The 25838-nt window shown below is 37.3% G+C and overlaps 2 protein-coding genes across 2 annotated transcripts in view; one reads left to right on the top strand and one right to left on the bottom strand.

The window, feature by feature from the left end:
- The window catches only part of acvr1c (activin A receptor type 1C), a 95450-nt gene extending 76067 nt beyond the window's left edge, over window positions 1–19383 (top strand). The window contains exon 10 of the transcript XR_012385136.1: window positions 18309–19383. The gene's annotated coding sequence lies outside the window, so the exon portion shown is untranslated. The remainder of the gene's footprint in view (window positions 1–18308) is intronic.
- On the bottom strand, window positions 578–25253 carry galnt5 (polypeptide N-acetylgalactosaminyltransferase 5). Its single transcript, XM_073912445.1, has 11 exons — window positions 24709–25253; window positions 23601–24622; window positions 19602–19768; window positions 16429–16548; window positions 16132–16267; window positions 14003–14122; window positions 10211–10328; window positions 1815–2144; window positions 1662–1742; window positions 1422–1565; window positions 578–993 (listed from the first exon to the last, which is right to left on the bottom strand). The coding sequence occupies exons 2-11, from the start codon at window positions 24587–24589 to the stop codon at window positions 856–858; spliced, it is 2343 nt and encodes a 780-aa protein (XP_073768546.1). The 5' UTR covers window positions 24590–24622; window positions 24709–25253; the 3' UTR covers window positions 578–855.
- Window positions 25254–25838: the final 585 nt, after the last annotated feature.

Here is a 25838-nt window from a genome sequence, read left to right as displayed (position 1 = left end):
GTCCACAAACAAAAGCGAAACCTATGCTTATTGGTTGTGATATAGCGAGTTTGAACCAATCTGGGCATGGAGGAGGGACATTGCATCAATGTATCGTGTCTGATTTGTCCGGAGACACAGTGACGAGCGTTTCTTTGTCAAATCAGCGTTGTCAAATGTTGATGACGTAACCGCACTGATTCCGGAGCCTCTGAAAGTCCGTGAATGTTATGTGATACAGCACTGGAAAGCTGAGATTCTCTTCTTTATGCCAATCTTTGAATTGTATGAATCGGATCAGCGGATCAAAAGTTATTAAACATGTAAGAGCAATACTTATTTTTAGCCGCGGGCGGCTGTCTCGGTCTTTAAGGGTTAAAACCGTTGATATGCAATTGTTCATGGTATGATAATCGTGCACGTTCAAATCGTGGTAAACCGTCATACCGGTATATTGTTACAACCCTACTTCAGAGATATAAAACTTTCACTTGAACAGTTCTTCTTTAATAAGCTGTTTCACCTAGACAAACTGTACAAAACCAAATAGTTTCATACCAACCTCAACAAGATATGAAAAATGAAATCTATGACGGTGTGTAGAAACAATTGGAACTTTATTGTGAAAATCATCATAAGGGTACTTTCAAAATGTTCCTGGTTGTGCAAAATGTTTGTAAAATAATTGCTAGCCATAACCCATATCTCACATAAACCCTTAAATATCATTAACCAACATTTGCTAAGAGAGAGAGAGTGGAATTCCTGATGGTCACCCCGAACATTTATAATTCACAATGACAGAAGTAAACAGCAACACTCCATTTGCATTGCACAAAATGACTATAAGACATGAAGTGGTCCAAAAACATTTCCTCATTCATAGTAGTGTGTAAACTGCCATTTCTGAAAAGTACTGAAGCGATCACAGCCTTTAAGGAAGACACCATCTGCTTTAATTCCTGCTTCCAGACAAATGGGTTGAGAATAAACCTCTGCCATCAAATGCTCCGTCTACATATACACATAGAAGACAGATTCAGTTGAACAATGTAAACACAACAAAGCTTTTGAACAGCCATTGAACAGGCTGGCTATAGGCCTGCATTATACACATTTACTTTTTCTTTTGGTGACATGGGGTGGGTTTAGGGTGTGTTCTTTTAAATGTAAAAAGCTTTAAAAAAGGTATTAAATAATAATAATAATAATAAAATTGATGATAATAATACAATTCATCATCACCATGGTTATCAATTACTTTGGTTATCAAATCACTGACATATCATGTAACTTTTTTTATGTAACTTATTTATGTAACTTATTTATCTCTAGTACTTCAGTGAGCTCTGCAGCAGTCTCAGGTTCACCTCAAATCCTCTCCTTGGTTGAGACGGTGGGAAATTAACTCAGTGTTAATTTATTAATGCGATAATACTTACCAAAGCTTTACCAGACTTGTGAATCCAGCGGAGATGTGGCTTAGTGTTGTCACATGGTTCCATGGTTAGCTGTGTTTCCTGAGGAGCCAAACAGGAAGTGTTCTGTCGAAGCAACCTTAACCAGGTGAAGGTAAAATATTGACTCTGCAAGGCATGAGAAAGCAGAAATGAACAGTGCTTTTACAAAGCAAGATTATACAGCTAAACATAAAACCGACAAAATGTCTGATTTGGATCTACCTTATTTGTGAGATCACATTTAGTTAATGAGAAGCTTTCATTTTGAAATATCAAACATTTTCTGGTTCCAACATTGAAAATCTGAAAGAGAAAACAAATAAGTGCTCCGTGTAAATAAAATATCCTTTTAGTGAGACCTAATTTTCAACCTACCAGTCCTTCGGCTTTGACCACAGGGGTGTCCAGATCTGGATAGACATTTTCCAAGTACCATTTAAAGCTTTTACACTTGAGTTTTTCCCTCAATTGAATCTGTTCTGTCAGATTTCCTATATCAGTCACATTTTTGTCCAGTAGGTGCTGATAGCCATGACCGTAAAACACCTCTTTATATTCATCCAGCCACACCTCTGCAACCCTGGCTAAGTTTCTCTCCACTGTCTTTACACGGTCTTTCGTGAACTTATAAGGGTTATCGCTGCGGAAGATGTGGCCAACGCGAGAGCAGGGGATTATTTCAATCTCACCACCACACATCCAGATCTGAAAAACAAACAAAAACACGTTACCTGACTTCTTTCTATTATTATGTAATATATGGCTGTGTATAAAACAACATGCTATTCAGTTTAACATATCTTATTTAACATGTCATAGTTGTTTTGTTCAATAATCTTCCAGACTGTGCTTAACAATTCCAGTTAGCATGCAAAATAAGCAACCAAAAACTCTCAAGTAACAGGGCAGGCACTATTTTGTGCTAAAAGGCTAAGGGCTGGGACACATCAAGCTCTGCTCCCCCAGGGTTAACATCAGATAGCATTAACCATATTCAAAATGTAGAAACAGCGTAAAGCTGTTGGCTGAGGAGAGCACTCTGAGTCCATGGTTATTCAGAAACTAGTGATGGGTTGTTTATTAACGATTCGTTCATTTTGAACGAATCTTCAATATGACTCGGGAACTACTCCTCTCATAGAGTGATTCGTTCATCCGCACATTTGTGCAGGTGGTATTGTTCATTTGAAGTTTTTTAAGTCGTTCATCGCGGAAAGGCAGAAGCCAATCATTCACGTTTAGAGCCGGAAAAAATAATTGATCCGTTCATCCCTCGAGTCCTTTATCGGGTCTGAGTCATTCGTTCCTCACGGGGCAATCATATGTGTTTAGAGCCGGAAAAAGAATTGATCCGTTCATTTCTCCAGTCCTCGGGTTTGAGTTATTCTGTCACATTATGAACGAACAACTCAAGAACCAGAAGACTTGAAAGGTGAACTAATCATCATGGCTCCTATCGACTCAGACTGTGTACATTGGTTAAGATTATATGTGACTGTCAGTGTAGCATGAACCACTGAACATTTGAAGAGGTGAGCTGAGCAAAGAGACAACAATACCTTCATAGACAAAAGAGCAGGTAAACATTGAATTATTATTTTCTCCTTCTTATAGTATTCTATTTATGACTTTTTTGTCATTTGAATAACCTTTTGAGCTAGTTGTAGATGTGTCTGGAAGCAATTTGTAACATTTTAATAATATTTTGGCAAATTGAACCAAATGAACGAAATGACTCCAGAAGATTCGTTCATCTCGTCGAACGTGACTCAAAGATCCGAGTCAGTAAAATGATCCGAACTTCCTATCACCATCAGAAACAAATCAAAGAGTGTGACATAGTCAAGTGACAAAGCAAGTAAATAAAGAAGAAAAACAAAGAGGCTAGCTGTAATTTTGCTACATTTTCCATATATTTGAAAACGATATGGATTATTAGATTATCAGACATATTTGCTGGAGCGAATCCCTCGTTGGTGAGTGAAACTTCCTCTGAAAATAATGCTAAACACAGCTTTGTTTACTCTTTGCATTCACAAGCCAAGTTTGCTGTTCTGAACAAGACAACAGACCACTGCCCCCCGCAGGTGCAGAAAGACAAATCCTCTCACAGACGCAGAATGCGCTCTCATTTCAGTTGGCTTTTGACCATTTGGTGTGTGTTCAGGGGCAGCTTTTTGGTCTAGATCATAGGTCTCAAACTCGATTCCTGGAGGGCCGATGCTCTGCACAGTTTTGCTTTAACCATATTCAAACACAGCTGATCCAAATAATCAAGGTGTTCAAGACTACTAGAGACTATTAAGCAAGTGTGAGGTGGTTGGAGCTAAACAATGCAGAGCTGTGGGCCTCCAGGAATTGAGTTTGAGACCATTGGTCTAGATGGAACCAGACACGAGGCAACAACACAGTTGGGTTTTGTCTGTGCTAGTTGTTTGGTGTTGGCTTGGTGTGTACTGGACTTAAGTCCATTGTACAATAAATCTCAAACATGTAATGATTCCTTTAAATTCCTGGTTGTTACGGCTGTTGCTTTTTTCTCTTTATTGCCTGTCTCTGTGCGTGTGTGTGTCATGACGTCACTCACTGTTTGTTTTCTATAGAGTCCGCCTTTGCGCACCTGCGGCGAGTTGCGCTTATTGAAACTGGCTATAAATGCGGACCATCCTTGAGCGGAGACAGAGAGAGAGGAGACTTCACAGCCAGCCATCAAGCTTCTTTCGTTTCTTTAATTTACTGTTTTGTTTCTTGAAGTTTTATTTTGTTTCTAATTTGTCAATTGTTGGGTTGTTTAGTCTTTGGTTAGTGTTGTATGTTGTTGGAGAACGTGAGTTATTGATTCTTTATTCATTCTTATTTCGTTGTGACACATGATCTGTTGGATTGTTTTGGTTGTAATAAATTTAATAATTTAGACAACTTAGTTCGTGTGTACTCTTTATGTTGCGTTCCCTTTATGACTTAATTATTGATTTGATTTGATTTAAAAAAGGGGATCGTAACATAAATTGGGGGCTCGACCGAGATTGTTTATTTGACAGACATAACAAATAACTCCGGATAGGTAGAGTAAATCAGGGGGGCCGTGTCTAGCGCCGGTCCTCACAACGATTTACTATTTGTTATTTTTCTTTATTGTTTTAGTTTGTTATTTTTGGGGGAAATCCGGGGGAGAGGCATGGCTTCTCAACTGGTAACCTCTGAAGACTAGAGAGGTCTTTATTTAGTGTTGAGTAGGTAGGTTTAGGGCCGGAGTTGTTCGTTTAATGTTTGGTAATGGCAACTTTTGATTTAGGCGAGTTTATAAAACAACCAAACCTTGAGGCATTAGAGACATGTAGAAAAGATGATTTGTTTATCATTGCACAACATTTTGAAATTTGTGTCTCAAAAACAATGCTTAAAAAAGATTTAAAGGCTTGTGTGGTGGCTGGTTTATTAGAAAAGGGAGCATTACCTTTAGATGTTGAGGAAACGTCAGAAGCGCTATCAGCTGGTCAAGATGAACCATGTGAGTCACATGATGCTGTTGTTGACGCAGTAACGCCACTTCCTGATCTGAGTGAGGTAGGACCGTTTTCTTTGCCAAAGTTTGAACCTTTGTCCCTTTCAACAGACGAATCAATATCGCGTGTAGATGCGCGAGTGAAGTTACGAATAGCTCGTTTACAATTAGAATGGCAAGATAAGGCTCAAGCACGTAAGGATGAACTTGAACATCGCCTTGAATTGTATCGCATTGATGCAGAAACAAAAATAAAACTGCGGCAATTAGAGTTACAGGGTGAGGAGATTGCCAAAGAAAAATTATCTCCCATTAAAGTTGATTCTGAGATGTCTGTGGAGTCTGGTCCAACGGCAGTTGAAAATGTGAATGATCCTGTGGTAAGTAATTCGTCAGTATTAGTCGATTCCTCAAATGTTTGCGCAAGTCCCTCATTTAACGTGGCGAAAAATATTGTTATAGTTCCGTCATTTCGTGAGAGAGAAGTAGAGGCTTATTTTCAGGCGTTTGAAAAAATAGCTACTGCTTTAAGGTGGCCGCTTGATGTGTGGGCATTAATGTTACAATGTAAATTGACTGGGAAAGCCCAGGAGGTGTGCGCAGCTCTTCCTTTGGAAGAGAGTTCGAATTATGAGACGGTGAAAAATGCGATTCTTCGAGCATATGAACTGGTGCCTGAACATTATAGACAACGGTTTCGTACAACAAAAAAAGCTGCATCTCAGACCCATGTAGAATTCGTTCGTGAAAAAGCTTTACTTTTTGACAGATGGGTGAAGGCTTGTAAAGTGCAGGATTATGTTTCTTTGCGTGAATTAGTGCTCATTGAAGAGTTTAAGAATTGTATTCCGGAGCGGACTGCTATTTATTTAAATGAACAAAAGGTTACATCTGTTCAACAAGCAGCAGTTTTAGCGGACGAGTATGCTCTATTGCATAAATCTGCCTTTGTAAAACGCCCACTTGAGTCTGTGTCAGTAAAAGAAAACTCCGTTTCTACATGTGATCGAAGTGACCAAAATCCATCTGGTTTTAAGTTTCGTAAAGAGTGCAGTTACTGCCATAAAACAGGTCATGGAATTTCTGAATGTAGGGTTTTGAAGCGCAAGCAAGGGCGTTCGGATTCGTCACCGCCTCCAGTCCAAGGCTCTTTATTAGTCGCGTCTCCGCCCGCCGCTCCTGAAGTTATGGATGAGTGCTTTAAACCGTTCGTGTTTGATGGCTATGTTTCACTGACGGGTCGTGTTGAAGATCAACATGCTGTAAAAATTCTGCGTGATACTGGAGGATCTCAGTCATTTATATTGGCGGATGCTCTGCCTTTTGATGCTACTTCTGCGTGTGACACTAGTACGATTGTACAGGGAATAGAAATGGGTTTTGTACCTGTTCCTCTTCATCGTGTGTGGGTATCCTCTGATTTAGTTTCTGGCTATTTTAATGTAGCTATTCGTGCTTCTCTTCCTGTACAAGGAATTCATTTGATTATGGGTAATGACATTGCTGGAGGTAAAGTAATGCCTGTAATGCATGTTACAGATACACCTGTTTCTGAGCGGCAGCCTGATGAGTTGGCAGAAAGTTTTCCAAGTGTGTTTGCTGTTAGTGCCGTTACAACTCGGGCACAAGTGAAACGTTTAAAGGGAAATGATGTTAACCTGGGTGAGTCTGTTTTTGCAGAGATTTTTAAAAAGGATGCATTTCCTCAGTCTCTAGAGGCTCCTAACCTTTTAAAAGCTGTACGCCCAAATCCTGAGGTGTTTTTACCTGTTTCTTGTGAGGTCCTTACTGAAGCTCAGAAAAATGATTCCACACTGGCGAAGTGTCGTTTGAGTGCTGATGGTAATTTATCACCAAGTAACCAGTTTTATTGGAACAACACTGTTTTAATGCGTCGCTGGAGTCCTCGTCCGTGGAGTGATGATGTGCAGGATGATTGGAGTGTAGTTCATCAAATTGTGGTGCCTTCTCAATTTAGACAGCAGATTTTGAATTTAGCTCACGACCATCCGTGGTCCGGACATCTGGGCGTAAATAAAACCTATAATCGGGTGCTACAACATTTTTTCTGGCCAGGTTTAAAAGCTGATGTTTCCCGGCATTGTAAAGTCTGTCATACCTGCCAGGTTATGGGGAAACCAAATCAAATAGTCCCACCAGCTCCGCTCCATCCCATACCGGCCGTTGGCGAACCATTTGAGCGAGTGCTTGTTGACTGTGTTGGACCACTTCCACGCACGAAAACTGGTTGTCAGTATATTCTCACGATTATGTGCGCCGCAACGCGATTTCCGGAGGCAGTACCGTTGCGAAATATTACTGCTAGATCCGTAACTAAAGCTTTGATCAAATTTTTCACTACTTTTGGATTACCGCGCATTGTTCAAACTGATCAAGGTTCGAATTTTTTGTCTAAAGTCTTTAAAAATGTGTTGAAGGCTTTAGGAGTGACTCACGTAGTGTCCAGCGCTTATCATCCAGAGTCACAGGGTGCTCTAGAGCGATGGCACCAGACGTTAAAATGTGCCCTGCGTAAGTATTGTCTGGAAACAGAGAATGAGTGGGATGATGGGGTCCCTCTTGTTTTATTTGCACTACGTGAAGCCCGACAGGAATCGCTAGGATTTAGCCCTTCCCAATTAATATTCGGCTATAATATTCGGGGACCGTTAAAGGTTTTAAAGGATGAGTTTTTTTCAGCTGGTTCATCTGAGAAAAGCAATGTGCTTGATTTGTATTCACGTACCCGTGAGCGTTTACACCATGCGTGTGAGGTAGCGAAGAAAGCGCTTGCGCTGTCACAAGAGAAAATGAAGCGTTGCTTTGACAAGCGAGCTGTTTCACGTGAGTTTATGCCAAATGACAAAGTTCTTGTATTGCTTCCTTCACCTGGTTCTGTTTTAGCTGCGCGTTTCACTGGTCCATATGTGATCAAAAGTAAAATCAGTGATACAGATTATGTGATCCATACACCTGACCGCCGCCGTAAGACACGGTTATGTCACGTAAATATGTTAAAACCATATTTGTGTTCTGCTGATAATCCTAAAAAGGAAACTGTTTCTTCTGACAGTAAGCAGGAAAAAGAATCTGAGCAAGTGTCTATGCTGTCCTGTACTCTGAAGCCTGAGGAGGAGGATGACGGCTTGAGCGTCTCCGCGGAGATGTTGAATGGTGGTTGCTTAAAAAATTCTGAACTTCTAAAAAGGTTATCTTCTGAACTGTCTTATCTGCCTAGTGACCAACGGCAGGATGTGATCGATTTAGTGAGGAGTTTTCCCGAACTGTTCAACGATGTGCCGTCTGGCACTACAGTCCTCCAGCATGACATTGTGGTGGGTAGCGCCAGTCCCATTAAACAGCATGCGTATCGTTGTCCTATAGGTAAGCGGGAGGTTATGAAGCGTGAAGTAGAGTATTTGATCGATAATGGCTTTGCTAAAAAGAGCACCAGTCCTTGGAGTTCACCATGCGTATTAGTTCCTAAAGCGGACGGGTCGTTTCGATTTTGTACTGATTTTCGAAAGGTGAATTCTGTGACCGTACCGGATGCTTTTCCGTTACCCCGGATTGATGATTGTGTAGATAATATTGGTAATGCTCAATACATCACAAAATTAGATCTTTTAAAAGGTTATTGGCAAGTCAAGTTGACTGAACGTGCTTCGGATATATCTGCCTTTGTGACCCCCGATATCTTTCTTCAGTATACGCGGATGGCGTTTGGTCTACGAAACGCACCAGCTACGTTTCAACGACTAATGTCTATCGTTCTCGGTGACATTTCAAATTGCAACGTTTATCTGGATGACGTTGTCATTTATTCTTCTAGTTGGACAGACCACATTTCCACCCTGCGTGAGGTGTTTCGTCGTTTCTCTTCTGCCTCTCTAACTTTGAATCTTGCAAAGTGTGACTTCGCAAAAGCTTCCGTGACATACCTGGGTAAGCAGGTTGGGAGTGGAAAAGTGCGTCCAGTGAATGCTAAAGTGAATGCAATCCTTTCGTATCCTGTTCCTAGTACGCGGAAAGAATTGAGACGCTTTCTCGGGATGGCCGGGTACTATAGGTGTTTTTGTAAGAACTTCTCAACCGTGGTAGCTCCACTTACGAAATTGTGCAGCTCTAAAATTGCATTTATTTGGACTGATGAATGTCAGAATGCGTTTTTGTGTGCCAAGTCTCTCCTTTGTAGTGCACCTGTCTTGTCTGCCCCTGCTGTGGATCGACCGTTTAAGTTAGAGGTGGATGCCAGCGAGACTGGAGTTGGAGCTGTCCTGCTTCAGGATGGTGCTGATGGTATCACTCACCCAGTGTCTTACTTCTCTGCCAAGTTAAATCGCCATCAAATTAACTATTCTGTCATAGAAAAGGAGACCCTGGCGATGTTGCTTGCTTTGCAACATTTTGATGTATATGTTGGCTACAGTTCTTCTCCCGTCATGGTCTACACCGACCACAATCCGCTTGTTTTCTTAAATAAGATGTACAATCATAATCAGAGATTAATGCGCTGGGCGTTGATGGCCCAACGTTATAATCTTGAGATCCAGCACAAAAAGGGGCGTGATAATGTCGTTGCGGATGCCCTCTCAAGGGGGTAAAATTTTTAAAAAGGTAATCGTTTTTTTTCCCATTTTATTATTTTCTTGTTGGCTTTTGGATGCTTCACCCAGAATCCTCTTCCTTTAGGAAAAGGGATTCTTCTTTTAGGTGGGGGAGTGTTACGGCTGTTGCTTTTTTCTCTTTATTGCCTGTCTCTGTGCGTGTGTGTGTCATGACGTCACTCACTGTTTGTTTTCTATAGAGTCCGCCTTTGCGCACCTGCGGCGAGTTGCGCTTATTGAAACTGGCTATAAATGCGGACCATCCTTGAGCGGAGACAGAGAGAGAGGAGACTTCACAGCCAGCCATCAAGCTTCTTTCGTTTCTTTAATTTACTGTTTTGTTTCTTGAAGTTTTATTTTGTTTCTAATTTGTCAATTGTTGGGTTGTTTAGTCTTTGGTTAGTGTTGTATGTTGTTGGAGAACGTGAGTTATTGATTCTTTATTCATTCTTATTTCGTTGTGACACATGATCTGTTGGATTGTTTTGGTTGTAATAAATTTAATAATTTAGACAACTTAGTTCGTGTGTACTCTTTATGTTGCGTTCCCTTTATGACTTAATTATTGATTTGATTTGATTTAAAAAAGGGGATCGTAACACTGGTAAAAAAAAAATAATAATAATAATAATTTGACTCTATAAACAATAGTGAGTTACCTTGAAAGAGATCTCCATGTTTTCTCCACCCCAGACATCCAGGCCTGGGTCATATGCCCCCAACTCATAGAAATAGCTCTTATCTATAGAGAACAGACCCCCTGCCATAACAGGACACCTATGCAAATAAAATTACACTACATTAGACAAATGTCACTTATTTTAAAGGAATATGATAAAACAAAACGAAACAAAACGTGTACAGTTTTGGAATTTTATTCATTAATAAATCAATGATAACTTTCACTAATAAACTGAGATCTGCCAGGTCATTCTATGAAGGAAATGACATTAATGTATGGGTTTAGTTTCTTTTGTAAATGAGAATCCACTGATCAGTTGAACAGGTTTCTTTTTTTTTTACTTTTCTTGTTAATGTTCCAATCAAAGAAGGGGGACATGATATGCCAATACAAAGACCACATCTTTTATTCATTTATTTTTTTAAATGTGAGTATTTAAGTGTAAATTTATGGTACTGTTCTATGTATTACGCTAATATTGCCTGTATAACTGAGCAACTGAACTGAACAGCAACATATTCATTCATGTCCACCAATTAGACGTATTTCAGCCCTTAACTTTTTGGGGTGAAGGGTGTCATAGATCATTGTTGATCTAAATCAAATCACAGGTGTGCATTTTGTCATTTTCTTCAATTAAAAGAAGTGGTTCGCAACCCTTTCGTCATAACCACCACAAGGGTTCACTAAAGTTTTGCATAGTTTTCTAAATCCATGTCCTGCAACAATGGGTGGTCACCTGGTGATTTCCAAAAATCTAATTAATTTGATTAAACTATTAGAATTACCATATTTTATTCATAACCTACAGAAGAAAAATAGTAGTTAATAGTTACATTAAAAAGCAACATGCACATAAAAGCCATCAATTGTTCTATTTATATATAACACTGGAGTGGTTATGTTATATTAAAGACACATCACATTGATTTTATGGAACCAGGTTAAACTTTCAAAAACCTTTTATGGCACTCGCAATCATAAAAATTAAAAACAGGCTACAACAGAACATGGAGGAGGGTCTCAAAAAACTAATGTTAAAATTCTCTCAAAATTAAATGATAAATAGATTTGGGCCTGAGGATATTGGGGGTTGCGAGTCACTAGCATGGTAATTTTAGGGGTCGTTGGCTGAAAAGTTTAAGATCTCCCTGCTTTAGATTGATGTCTTTCAACAGATTTATAATTTTTTATTATTATTTTTAATGGAAATAAATGGTATATATTCAGTCATTTTAGTTCAAGCAACATGTTTAGTGGAGCGTTGGCATCTCCCTGTTGTCCTGTTTGGTATGGCAGTTTCACTTATCTTAGAATAAGAACTATGAAGTTGTAAAGCACACCTAGAGTAAAGAATTCAGTAGCTCTGAATTTGTATGCAATCATTATTAAACATTTTAGAAAAGAGCAGAGAGTTTTAAGTTAACGTTTATTTGACTTTAGTTTTTTTTATAGCATGCAGTAGAAGAAGGATCGAGTAATAGTTTTGGTGAAATAAAAATAAATAGCTTTCTTTCTACAGTATCAGAAGAAAAAGCAGGCATGGGGGGCCTGCAAAATTAAATGGAGAAGGAAATGTGCCATGAAGTAAAACAGGTTGAGAATGCCTAGCCCAAGTTACAGGCTTATGTTAACGCATTATTACATTAAATGGTGAGACTGTTGAGAATTTGGTCAAATAAACTATAATAATCAAGTACATGAAAAATCAGTGACCTGGCAAAACAGAACACAAAGCCACGTATATTTTTAAAGGCATGTCTCAAACACTATCAATGCAAAAGCATTGTCCTGATGTAACGTTTGTTTAATATAATCTAAATGAAAAGTTGGCACAGCGTTTTATAATGTAATACATTTCTCAAATATTAAAACATTATAAATAAATTGTGAAAAATTTGATATTACAATAAACTATAAACAGTCGAAGGCAGTATTATTACCCCCTTCTAATTTTTTTCTTCTTTTTAAAAATTTTCCAAATTATTTTTAACAGAGCAAGGAAATGTTCACAGTATTTCTGATAATATTTTTTCTTCTGAAAATTATTACATTATGAACTGTTTATTACAACTATAATGTTGTACTCATAATGTTCAGTTTTTACATTACATGTTGTTATTACATTATGAGTCGCTTCAAGAAATACTACAGTTCCAGTGTTTCAAAAATTTCCTTACAGCACCACCTTGTGGGTGATTCTCATCGATTCAAACACTTCAAAAGTGTAAGGGTAAGAAAAACACTACAAGAGAGCTTCAGAGCATTTAATGTCTGGCCCCCTTATAATATAAGAATGTTTTCTTTATCTTTATAAAAGATAAAGAAAACATTATGAATGTTTCATTACTAATAGCAGTCCATTGTGCTTGTATAATTTATAGTTGGCTATTAGGTTGCCAATATCATTCAGATGGCTCAAACAACATGATGAAAACATCTAAGTCACATTACTTTCCTTTATTTTCGTGAATGCTGAAAAGATTTCCTTTATATTGGGATGAAAATGTGGCCAATGATTTAGTGAACCCAACTAACTCATTTAAGATAACCAGTTGTGTTTGCCATCTATAAAAAGTACAAGCAATCAAGAACAAATCTCAGCAAGTCATTTTAGTGAATGAATTTACTTTTATTACAAACTTATCATTATTGTAAAAAAAAAAAAGTCTAAATAAAATTATTAGAGACATAATTGATCAAAAATACACCTCACATATATATATATATATATATATATATATATATATATATATATATATATATATATATATATATATATATATATATATATATATATATATATAAAGAGAGACTTCAGGGGTACTTTGAAGCAGTGGTTCTCAAACTGTGGTACTTGTACCACTAGTGGTATGCAGGCTTCCTTCTAGTGGTAAGTGGAGGAATTGCTGAATAATTAAAGTAAAAAAAATGAACACACTTTTAACGCATACGATACCACAGATGTGATCAGTAAATAGATTTCAATAGGCTAAACCTTTTATTTTCCATTTTTTATGTTTGTTATGTATTCTATCAATTGAAGCTAATTTCCTTCCCATATTTGTAATGGTTGTTGGGGCGTATGCCATATTTTTATATGCCAATGTTGACAGCTATAGTTTAATCACTTTTCTGACACACAAAGCCTACTCTAATGCGCAGTAAGCAGATCTAATTTCTGATTTAAATATGTAAATACAAATCATATATTTAAAATACAAGTTAATGTTTGGATTTCAAAGACACACAAGTAAGTCGTATATAACATGTACCATGTATTTCAAAATGTATCAAAAAGAGTTTAAATATGAATATGATGATATTTATGAGGTCCATGGAACATTTCCTGGCTTTTCTGAATAGGCTACTATATGTACTTTATATTTAAGCACAGCAGTTTTCTGTTTACTTTTAGAACAGTGCCATTTTTTGATTAACTTTCAAAAGCACACATTGATGTTTTATTTAATTTTAATGTTTTAGTTAATGTTCAGTCTATTAATAATGTTAAAAGTGGCTGACAATAATAAATATTCATAACAATAGGAATTACTCTGCCACGTTCTTGAACTGTACATAGCTGTAGCTGCTTAATTAGGCCTAATATGCTACTCTGTGTTTCAATACTGGTCATCATGGTGGTACTTGGAGAGACAATTTTTTTTCTGAGGTGGTACTTGGTGAAAAACGTTTAAGAACTACTGCTTTGAAGAATTTTGTTTGTCAGCTTTCAGTAAGTATATAAATAGCATTGCATTGATCTTACCTGATGGGATCTGAATCTTTGATCTGGTTCTTTTGAATATATTCCTCAGGTAGAGCACTCCAGCCAAAAACAAGTGGCCACTTAAAAATGCCTCTTTGGAAGTTATCCACAAGCATGTAACTGTGTAGACAAAGCAAACAAACAAACAGTCAATTAAACAAATAATTAAATATATGTACACAGTTTTAACAGTTTAACAGTGGTGGACTACTGGAGTCTCCTGATATCATGGACATTAGGGTTGGGCCGATAGACTATGCCAGGGGTGGCCAACCCTGTTCCTGGAGAGCCACCTTCCTGCAGATTTCAGTTGCAACCCATATCAAACACACCTGCCTGTAATTATCACGTGGTGTTCAGGTCCTAATTAATTGGTTCAGGTGTGTTTGATATGGGTTGCTTGCAACTGAAATCTGCAGGAAGGTGGCTCTCCAGGAACAGGGTTGGTTACCCCTGCTCTAGTGTCTCTGTATTTGTATCAGTGTTGTGCTGGATTCTGGAAAATAGTAACTAGTTACTAGGGCTGTGGGGAAAATATCTAATTACAATTTAAATTATTTTTTTGACAGATATTGCGATTTTTGATTTGATTTGTGATTTAATTTTGTATTCACGCTTCAGCTAAATATTCTGTATCGTAGCTTCTTGGAGTGTTAGTTTAAAAAAGTAACTGAAAAGATCAAACTCCAACTATTATTCAAATTTGTTTATACATTTTCAGAGATTAAACACTCATTTTTTTTTCTCTAGAGCAAACAGTAGTGAGTTATATATTCAATCATGGCCGACAGACACCACAATACCGAGCCGTCATCGCGATTAATTGCCCTGCCCCCGTTACAAATCCGCTCGCGAAAAATACACACTCAGGCCCTGTTTACACTAATATGTCTTAAGTTTTTAAATGGCATTTCAGAACAAAAATGATCCACATCCACTCTGTGTGGATGCGCATAAAAAAAACAGTTAATGGAAATGCGCAAAAAAAAAAAATTTTTAAAAATTAAAAACTTATGCGCCTTACTGGGTAGGATAAACTTTTTATTCGATAAGAAAAGATGCGCATAAACTGTGATGGAAACACTTTTACCGCACAAACTCCAGCATGCGCATTAAAAAAGGTCATGTGATTTTGTTAAAAGAGATCATGTGATGCTTAAAATGTGTTTGAATGGATAAAACGTCAGGCTGAGCACATTATAAAACATCTGAAATGTTGTTTTGGTCATTATAAAACACGTTAACGTTTCAGTATTCATGTTATTATATTATTAATGACCTCCAGAATCAAGAGCGCCTATGCTCCTCGTCAGACACCTTCAAACGCCTCTGCGCGCTCACTGCTTGTCAGAATTGTCTTCTGAGGCGCATTCATTTAGAAAAGATTGATGCTTCTACTGCAGCAAATGCAGTTTTTAACTGTTGATATTTGGCGCCAGTTAATCAGGAAGTGACGATTTTGTTCGCTTTGACTCGTTGGATGGAAACGATGCTTCATTCGCACAACTTTTATGCGATAATCCAGTTTTGCGCATAAAGTTTATTCGCATTTTTGGATGGAAACATAGCTACTGTCAAGCTCTCGAGACAGCGGGTCAAGGCAATCAGCGGGTCAATAGACTGGTTCAATCTTTCGCTTGTACGCTTGTACTTTAGCGAAAACCTCAGATACTGTTGGTTGGTTCCTGTTGGTTGTGCACCGTTTTTACAAACCAAGTTTGTTGACGCCATTATAACGACACAGATCACTCTGCCTATTCACGAGTCCCACGGAAAAACTGATTGACAGGTGGTAATTATGTGTGTAACTTCTTTATTCATTTAATGATTTGGTTAGGGGTAAAACAAAGACCATGCGGGTCAGGTAGTTAAAACAGAAGGCTACAATTAATTAATTTGTTATGAATTAATTAATTATTCATAATTAATTCACCACCGCCAATGACGACGATGCCATCATCACTCATGTTGTTTCATATAAGACATCGTACGATGCTAAATTGGTCGACATCGCCCAACCCTAATGGACATACAGTATACTATGGCATTGGTATTTATTTCAAAGCGCTTTGTACAAAAAAAGAACTTAACATTTCTTCAACTGCATAACTGGGTTTTTATTTGATTACCTCATGTCTTTATCATTGATAACATCAATAACAGGACAGGGCACTTTTCTGCGGTCCAGGTAAATTCTTTCTAACAGTGGCTCAAGCCATCCTACGTTACACTCAATGTGAGAGTCCAGGAAAGTCAGCACTTCACCTGCAGATGAAACAAACAGTATATCCAAACAGTAAAACAACATGCATTGTGTGTTGAATAAATGCTATTTGACCTAACATGGTTCTGTATGATGATTCTGCTTCTGTATGGATTGAAGTTTGTCAGTCAACTGAAATAAATTCAATGCAAGTGTACAGTACCCGTAGCGGCAGCGGCCCCTGCCATCCTTGCTCTGATAAGGCCTTGTCGCTCTTTCAGATGGATGATTCGTACTTTAGGGAATTGAGACATATAAACATCCAACTGTTCCTTCAGGTAGTCTAGGGAAGGAAAGAACTAATCAGATTTACAATTCATTACACAATTATATTGTATGTACAGTTATTATCTTTATAGCAACTGAACTGTTGAAAAATGCTTAATTATATATTAATATAATGATTTTTTCTGTTTATATATCTTGCATAGGATGTGCTTTTTATATTAACTATATACAATATATATATATATATATATTAATTTAAACTATTTAATTAAAATTCATCTGTTCATTAATTTCATATGGTATGGTTGTATGGCTTCATTTATTCAATCTTCTGTTTATAATAGGCATGGGATGATAACCGTTTTCAAGGTATATCGAAAAGTCAAGGTCTTAAAACCGTCAAAATGGTCTGCTATACCGTTACTAAGGTTTATGTACAATTTTTTTATTTACTTATTTAATTTTTTTAAGGACAACAGTATCTCCAGCAGAAAAGATAACCAAAGATGCTGTTTTAAATTGTAAAAAAAGAAGTCAGAAGTCAATGATTATTTATAATTTGAATTATTTAGCCTGAAATGTTTACTCTTCCAAAATATTTGAAATATTTCTTAAAATAAATATATTGTGTTTAAAAGGGAATTTTATTTATTTTTTTACCCAGACATTTAAAGAGAATAAATTTTAGAGCAGCACAATACCGTGAAATCGTGATATTTTTATCCAAGGTTATCATACCTTCAGAATCTCATACTGGCCCATGCCTAGTTTATAATATATGAGTTTTTTTTTCTTATATGTTTAATGCACTTTAATGTTCATCATCTGGAAAAGAAAATGTTTTCAACAAAATTCCATCATCATTGTTATTTTGTGTTGCTGTGCAAAATCAAGCAAATTAGCATTCAGTAAGCTAATCACTTTTCTGCCCCATCATAGTGTCATTTGCAGGGTTATACATTCAAAAACATTAGAGTATTTGCAAATTGGATTAATTTTTCAAACATAATATAGCAGGCTTGAGGCATCAATTCTCTGTTAGGGATAGTTATTTTCCTTTGTTTCCTTTATGTAAATTACTTGTTTCTTGAGGTCAACACAATAATACATTTAGGATGTTTAAATATGTCTATATTTTTCACAGCAAAACAATGAAATTGGAAAAAAAATAGTCATTTTTAGTTTTTTTTTGCAAAATCTGGAATTACTAGGTTTTAAAACTTTTTTTTCAGTTATGAAATCACTCTTACATTTATATTTCAGGACCTCAGATGTAGTCATACATAAAGTATAGTTTGAATTAGTTTTTATCAGTTGTCAAATGAGTTCTTTACAGAATAATTAACCTTATGATGTTTGGATAGTTGTAGTTTTGGGCCATGTTTGCTCCTACTTAGTTTGCATTACCCACAATGAATGTTACAGTAATACTTTGTCTTTGCATTGTCTTTTAACTATATTATATACAGTGCAACCGGAAAGTATTCATAGCACTTCACCTTTTTCACATTTTTATGTTACAGCCTTATTCCCAAATGGATAAAATTCATTCATTTCCTCAAAATTCCTCAAAAAACACACAATACCCCATAATGACAATGTGAAAAATATTTGTTGCAAATTTCTTAAAAATAAAAAAACCTAAAAAATCACATGTACATCACTATTCACAGCCTTTGCTCAATACTTTGTTGATACACCTTTGACAGCAATTACAGCCTTAAGTCTTTTTGAATATGATGCCACAAGCTTGGCACTCCTGTCTTTGGAGTTTTTTGCCCATTCCTCTTTGCAGTACCTCTCAAGCTCTATCAGGTTGAATGGGAAGCAACGATGTACAGCCATTTTCAGATCTCTCCAGAGATGTTTAATAGGATTTAGGTCTGGGCTCTGGCTGGGCCACTCAAGGACATTCATCAAGTTGTTGTGAAGACACTCCATTGATATTTTGGTGGTGTGCTTTGGGTCATTGCCCTGCTGGACAATGAACCATCGCGCCAGTCTGAGGTCAAGAGCACTCTGAAGCAGGTTTTCATTCAGGATGTCTCTGTACATTGCTGCATTCATCTTTCCCTCTATCCTGCATAGTCTTCCAGTTCCTGCTGCTGAAAAACATCCCCACAGCACAATGCTGCCACCACCATGCTTCACAGTAGGGATAGTTTTAGCCTGGTGATGAGCGATGCCTGGTTTTCTCCAAACATAACACCTGGCATTCACTCCAAGAGTTCAATTTTTGTCTCATCAAACCAGAGAATTTTGTTTCTTATGGTCAAAGAGTCCTTCATATGCCTTTTGGCAAATTCCAAGTGGGGAGTGGCTTCCGTCTTGCCACTCTACCATACAGGCCTGATTGGTGGATTGCTGCACAGATGGTTGTCCTTCTATAAGGTTCTCCTCTCTCCACAGAAGAATGCTGGAGCCCAAATAGAGTGACCATCGGGTTATTGATCACCTCTCTGACTAAGGCCCTTCTCCCCTGATCACTCAGCTTAAATGGCCGGACAGCTCTATAGGAAGAGGGTGGTTCCAAACATCTTCCACTTACGGATGATGGTGGCCGCTGTGCTTATTGGAACTTTCAGAGCACCTTCCCTAGCCTTTTGCTTGAGACAATCCTATCACTTTGGTCTACCGACAATGCCTTGGTTTGTACTTTGGCATGCACTGTCAACCCTGGGACCTTATATAGACAGGTGTATGCCTTTTTAAATCATGTCCCATCAACTGAATTTACCACAAGTAAACCCCAGTTAAGCTGCTGAAACATCTCAAGAATGATCAGTGGAAACCGAATGTACCTGAGATAAATTTAGAGCTTCACTGCAAAGGCTGTGAATACTTCTGTACATGTACTTTTTCAGGTTTTTATTTTAAATAAATTTGCAACAGTTTCAAAACATCTTTTTTCCACATTGTCATTATGGGGTATTGTGTGTAGAATTTTGAGGAAATAAATTAATTTAATCCATTTTGGAATAAGGCTGTAACAAAAAAAATAAATAAATGTGGAAAAAGTGAAGCGCTATGAATGCTTTACGGATTTACTCTAAACCTTATAAAAGAAGCTGATGCAAATGATTTCTTTAAAATAAGAAAAAATGAGACCTTTGGTGCTGCAGTCATCCACGAGAATGATCTCCTTCAGGAGCTGTGGAGGAGACCTGTTGAGCACACTGTGTACCGAACGCAGCAGAGTAGACCAAACCTCATCCACAAAGCAGAAGATCACACTGGTGCTGGGCAGGTCATCATGAACAAGGCTTTCTGAACATCTAAACGACACAAGTTGATATATTAGATGTTAAATACACTGTATATATTGCTCCGGAAACAATTTTTATACATTTATCTGTGAATGTAACTGATTTCACAAAACATATTTATTTTGCATGTATTCTTTTTAACACAAATGTTTGGTTAACAAACATCTTTAGGATAAAAAATATAATTAATTTAAATCAAATGAAAATTATTACAGCCCTACATCAAATTCACTCACTCGCTTTTCAAAATAATGTCATGTCTGAGCCTGCACGTCTTCACATCACAATTCACAATTTTAACTGAAATAACTCCACAAAACATACAGGTGTATTTTTTTTTTTCCAAAATGTATGTTTTATAATTTTTTATACATTTAAAGATTAAAATATTACAAAATTATTATTTTCTACAGAGGTTTCACGGTGGCGCAGTTGATAGCATGATCACCTCACAGCCAAAGATATGGTACAGGTGAATTAGGTAGGGTCAATTGTCCGTAGTATGTATGTGTGTAAATGAGTGTGTATGGGTTTCCCAGAGATGGGTTGCAGCTGGAAGGGCATCCACTGCGTAATACATATGCTGTGGCAACCCCAAATTAATAAAGGGATTAAGCCGAAAATAAAATGAATGAATGAATAAATTATTTTCTACATAAATATAAAAACCACAGACTCCATGCCTTCTTCATCTCAAGGAGCTTTTTTCAGTTTACTCATGACAACATGCTTCTGTATAATGTTCTTATTATTATTAGTAGTAAAATCATTATTTTTATTGATATTTATATTTACTTTAATAAAAGCAAGTTTAGATTTGCCCACCTGTCGGGTTTTGGACCATATGGGGCATAGGACGTGTGTTTGGATATAACTCCACTCTTTATTATTATTGTTCTTTTATTCGTTGGCTGGAAATTAGAACTGAATTTAGTTTTGAAACAAATCTTTGCGCTTAATAACAGTTTCCTTATCCACGAAATTAAAGGAGTAAAATAAAGGGTAAAAGTAAAGTAAAGAGGAGGCTCATTCTTTATCCTCGCTGCACATGGTATGTAGCCATGGCCATTAAAGGGAATGGGAGATGAGACTCTGATTGGTTTAATACACGTTATGCTCAAAACACATCTACAACTCATTAAGAGAATAAGCACAACCCTGTTAGACCATGCGCCGCGGCGCAAACCGTATTTTTCCATCACTAAAATAGCAAAAATGGATTCGGACACGACCTTAATGCTTTTGTGCCATGCGCTTTAGACTTTGCACCTAGATCGTTAAAATAGAGCCCATTGTGTTCAGGTCTTGACATTAACACCTGCCAACGCACCAAATGCGGGTAGATTTCAGCTGATTTCAGACACCCACTTTTTATCGTCCCATGCACCACAGTGATTTAAACACTCTCAAGTGTCACACTTTCAAGTCATGTAGTATGAACGGCACACTGATGTTTAAAATGATGTATTACGAACTACGCAAAACCCTAACCGCATTCCTAAGACAACTCTGGGGGCAGCTGTGGCCTAATGCTTAGTGAGTTGGACTTTATCCGGTCCCGGTAGGAATTGAAGTCGGGGAGTAAAAGAACTGCACTCTCTGTGGTGCTCCTGAGTGAATCTCTAATTGCTCCCTGGGCACTGGGAGCAATAGCTGCCCACTGCTCTGGGTGTATTCTCACTGTGTGTGTTTTTACGCTTCACTCAAGATGTGTCGGTTTATAGAAGAGGACCAATGTCTTTGGGTAAATACTTGACAAAAGCTCAACTTCACATATGGCCCTAACCCACCCCTACCCCTTAACCCAACCATCAGGATCAACAGGGTCCCAGTAAAGCAGAGGGCATTAAAAATGCATTCTAGTTTCCCCGGTTAAGCAGGAACATAGTTTTAAGTTGAAACTACCACGCCTGTGCCTCATTACAGGACTTGAATATTTTTTTACATCTCACACTAAAACGGTCATAAGACACTGTACAGTTGGTTATTGCATATAACATGACTAAGCATGCTGCCTCTTCTGTCAATATTTGCTCATTCTGATGTCTCTTTGTGTTTAACACAAAATAAGATATATTAAAGCAGGGGTCACCAACCCTGTTCCTGGAGAAAGGAGAAACCTTCCTGCAGATTTTAGTTGCAACCCTGACCAAACACACCTGTTTGTAATTATCAAGTGCTGCTTTAGGTACTATTAATTGGTTCAGGTGTGTTTGATCAAGGTTGGGACTGAATTCTGCAGGAAGGTAGCTCTCCAGGAATAGGGTTGGTGACCCCTGTATTAAAGAATGTGAGTGACCAAACAGTTGCTGGCTTTAGTAGGGAAAAATACTATTAATGTCAGTGGGGATAAGTGTTGGGTGTAATTAGTTACAAAGTAACTAGATACTGTGATTAAATTAATTTTCCTTTCATAAAAATATAAAGGTACAGTTGATGTTAAAATTATAAGCCCCCCTGTTTATTTTTCCACAAATTTGTTTAATGGAGAGAGGATTTCTTCAACACATTTATAAACATAATAGTTTTAATAACTCAATTCTAATAATTAATTTATTTTATCTTTGCCATGATGAAATTACATAATATTTTACTTGATATTTTTCAAGACACTTCTATACAGCTTAAAGTGACATTTAAAGGCTTAACTAGGTTAATTGGGTTAACTAGGCAGGTTTGGGTAATTAGGCAAGTTATTAAAGGGGCTAATAATTTTGTCCTTAAAATTGTTTTGTAAAATTGGTTGTAAAAAAATCAAAACTACTTTTATTCTAGCTGAAATAAAACAAATAAGACTTTCTCCAGAAGAAAAAAATATTATCAGACATACTGTGAAAATACATACATAGAAAGAAAGAAAAAAAATCAAAGGGTGCCTAATAATTTTGACTTTAGCTGTATTACAGTTAATGTACTTGCCTTAAATACTCTAAATAAGTTCAACAATTCAGTAAAGAGAAATTGTATATTTTGTTATACAAATATATTTTGATTATTAATTAAGATTAATTATATTTATCAACTAAAGTAGATTATATTTATGAAGACAATTTCACATGCTTAAATAATTATTAAAGGGCATCTAGGTTACCCTTTTTTTCAGATTAAATATGAGCCTTTTGTGTCTCCAGAAAGTGTCTGTAAAGTTTCAGCTCAAAACACCCATCAGATTTTTTATTATACCTTTTTTAAAATTCAATTGTATACATTTTTGCACCAGGAGGCTGTTTTGTTGTACTGCACCTTTAAGGCTAGTCCTCCCCGCCAACTCCAGCAACCCTCGTAATATGAGCAGCTCACTGACTTTAATGAAAATTTATGAGCGTCTGTTTGGCAAAATATTTGACTGTGTTGCTGCATCCCAAATAACTAAAAATAGTACAAAATGATATCATTAAAGCAATCTCTAAAGTGCTGAGCAAGAGCGCTTCTCTTCCTGTTAAACTAAACAGTCGCATCATTGATAACGCAAGTGTGCTCCAGCTCGGACGGTAAAATGCAGTGTGTGTGTGGGCCGTCGGGTGAGAGGGGAGGGGGGGCAAGTGTGCCCTAGCATGATTCAAGGTCTTTGCCTAATGTGAGTACACTTGATTTTTAGCCACAGTGATTATTATTAACCACAGGGAATTTAATAATACAATATGGATTTCCTCAGTTTTTCTTCATGGGTAATTACAGTACGAGATTGTCTTCTTGTGTTCTGACCTGATTTACTACTGATCACAGAGCTGTGCTTTCCTGATATATGATGTGCATGAAAATTGCAGCTTTGCAAGATCACAATTGCAATTTCCTTTACATGAATGAGTCCTTAAATAAATAAATAATGGCTGAAACTTACGTTTGGGGTCTGGTGTCTGGGATGGCTCTATCTATTGGTATCTGTTCACTCAGGAATACATTAAAAAATCCTTCACTCCAGCGTCTTCTACTTTCCAGTTCTTCATTCTTGGGAACTCTTGCAGGCTGTCCAAACTGTCCCACAGCATGGGGATCTCTAGGCCTGTCTGTCACATCTAGAGCTTTGACTTTGTGATGCCCACCTGATCTCTTTACACTTGTAGAGGGCAGCACCCGTAACGCCTCTTCTGCTGGGTCTTGAGCTGTCGGTTTACTTGGTTTTCGAGTAATATCTGATTTTGTTTTCTTGAAAGTACCGGCATGTTTTTTTCTACTGTCAGTATTGTTTTCCAGTTTCTCTACTGGTTTCAGCATATCGTTACTCAAGTTTTTTTGTAAACCCACATCTACGTTTATTTCATAATGCGACATAACTGAAGTGTTGTCAGGATACACTTTCTGTTGGACAACAGCCAGTGCTTTTGAAAATTGATGTGCATTAACATTCAGCTTTACCTCTGTCTGACGATTAAAAACAGTGTTTATTTTATCGATCCTTGCATTTAAATTGCTCACTTTGACATTAAAAATAGTTTTTGTCTCATTTGGTTTTTTAGGAGTGCTGGCACTCCTCTTATTTTGATTTATTTCCTTTTGTTCTACAAAAGATTTGCTTGCCAAGCCATGTAATGGATTTTGGCTTTCTGGCTTTGGCCCTTTTCTGTAAACCTCATCCACTTTTCTTTCAAGCCTGTTTTTAAGAGACTTTCTCTTGTGCAAGTTTGCTTTTTGCAGTGGATATTTAATCAGATCATCTGCATAGTCTTGTCTCCTTTGTTTTAGAATAATTTCTCTCACTTTAAAGTCTTGATTTACATCACTGAAGGATATTCGAAGTGCTACGATATCAAAGATTAGCCAAATTACGGATGCAATAAACACAAACGCGAGGACCCTCCCACTGCCTCTTAAATACTTCTTAAAATTCATCTTTCAAATTATGATTTTATTTCTACTGTACGTCTTACTGTTTCCTACTGAATGGGAGTCATATTTTTGAAATTGTAGTAACTTTCTGTATGCGTCCAACGAAATGCTGTATAGCCTACTAAACGAACGGATTGAGTTAAAAGTGTTAATATACAGAAGAAATGGACGAAAGCGAAATTAAAATGAAACCCATCTGTCATACGGTCATTCAAGGTAATGCGACAACAGCAATGTGGATTGCTTGCAGCTTACCTGGCTATGTACATTCCATTGCGACTGCAACAAACAAACTATTTTAAAATGTGTTATTAAATAATATCAGTACCAAACAATACATGCGTGAGCGCAGCCATTGAGAGCAGTCCATCTGTAAACATCCCGAATTCATGAACGAAGGATATTTCTAAAGTTTGACTAACTCTTCAGTCCTGACAAACTTCCGCGATTTTACACTCAGAAGTTACGTCGCGAGTTGTGAACCTTCCTCGTGAGATAGTCGTCGCAAACTTTTTGCATCACAAAGCGCTACTTTGGTCTCCTGGAATGACTGTTTATACAGTCGTTTCGAGGTTCCGAATGGATCACTTGGACTATTCTTTTGTAAACGCCCGCGCTCTCACTTGTGCTCATGCCTACCACTGTGTTTACATCCTCCTGTAAGCTTGTAGTTCCTGCTGGCGTCCTACACTTCAGACCTTCCCTTTTTCACACGTAAGCACTTTTGTGACGACGTGTCAATTTGGGACGATATTTTGGCAGTGCTGAGAACTGTATTCTTAGACAGGTGTGGTTCAAAAGACTCAAATGGGAAACAAAACAGCATTCAGGGGAATAGGGCTACCATATGCCAGTGTTTATGTGAATACATTGAACTACAATTAGCTAATACTGGACATATTCTACCAGAAATGTACTTCTGTCCCTGGAATAAAAGCATAAATACACTGAATAAAACGTATTTCATCCCAAAATATTCTGGTTGATTTCTGTGAGTTGTTCTGTAAAGGAGTGTGTCATTCGTTTGGTTCTCAGATGTTTTTCTCTTTTTACAAATCCATGTCATTGTCCTTGTCCTCAGCCTAATAGAACCTACTTTAATAGTTGTGTTATAACCTTGTGTTAAAAACATGAAATTACAAATGTATTTTTCCACAAATAAATACTATTTTACAATTGTGCCCATGTTTCTGTCAGTCACATTTGCATTACATTTAACATAAAATGTGTGCAATAGGCTACACGTTTTTAG

The sequence above is a fragment of the Danio rerio genome, chromosome 9 (genome assembly GCF_049306965.1).
Source record: "Danio rerio strain Tuebingen ecotype United States chromosome 9, GRCz12tu, whole genome shotgun sequence".
Classification (NCBI taxonomy): Eukaryota; Metazoa; Chordata; class Actinopteri; order Cypriniformes; family Danionidae; genus Danio; species Danio rerio.
This window is presented reverse-complemented; position numbering and strand designations above follow the sequence as displayed.

Bases quoted from the DNA above. Each gene is read 5' to 3' on its own strand.
- galnt5 (XM_073912445.1), bottom strand. From the start codon at position 24,589: ATGAATTTTAAGAAGTATTTAAGAGGCAGTGGGAGGGTCCTCGCGTTT. The intron at 16,268-16,428 runs GTACTGTACACT...TTTCATCTGCAG, and splicing joins AGGGGCCGCTGCCGCTACGG to GTGAAGTGCTGACTTTCCTG. The intron at 14,123-16,131 runs GTAATCAAATAA...TTGTCTACACAG, and splicing joins ATCAATGATAAAGACATGAG to TTACATGCTTGTGGATAACT.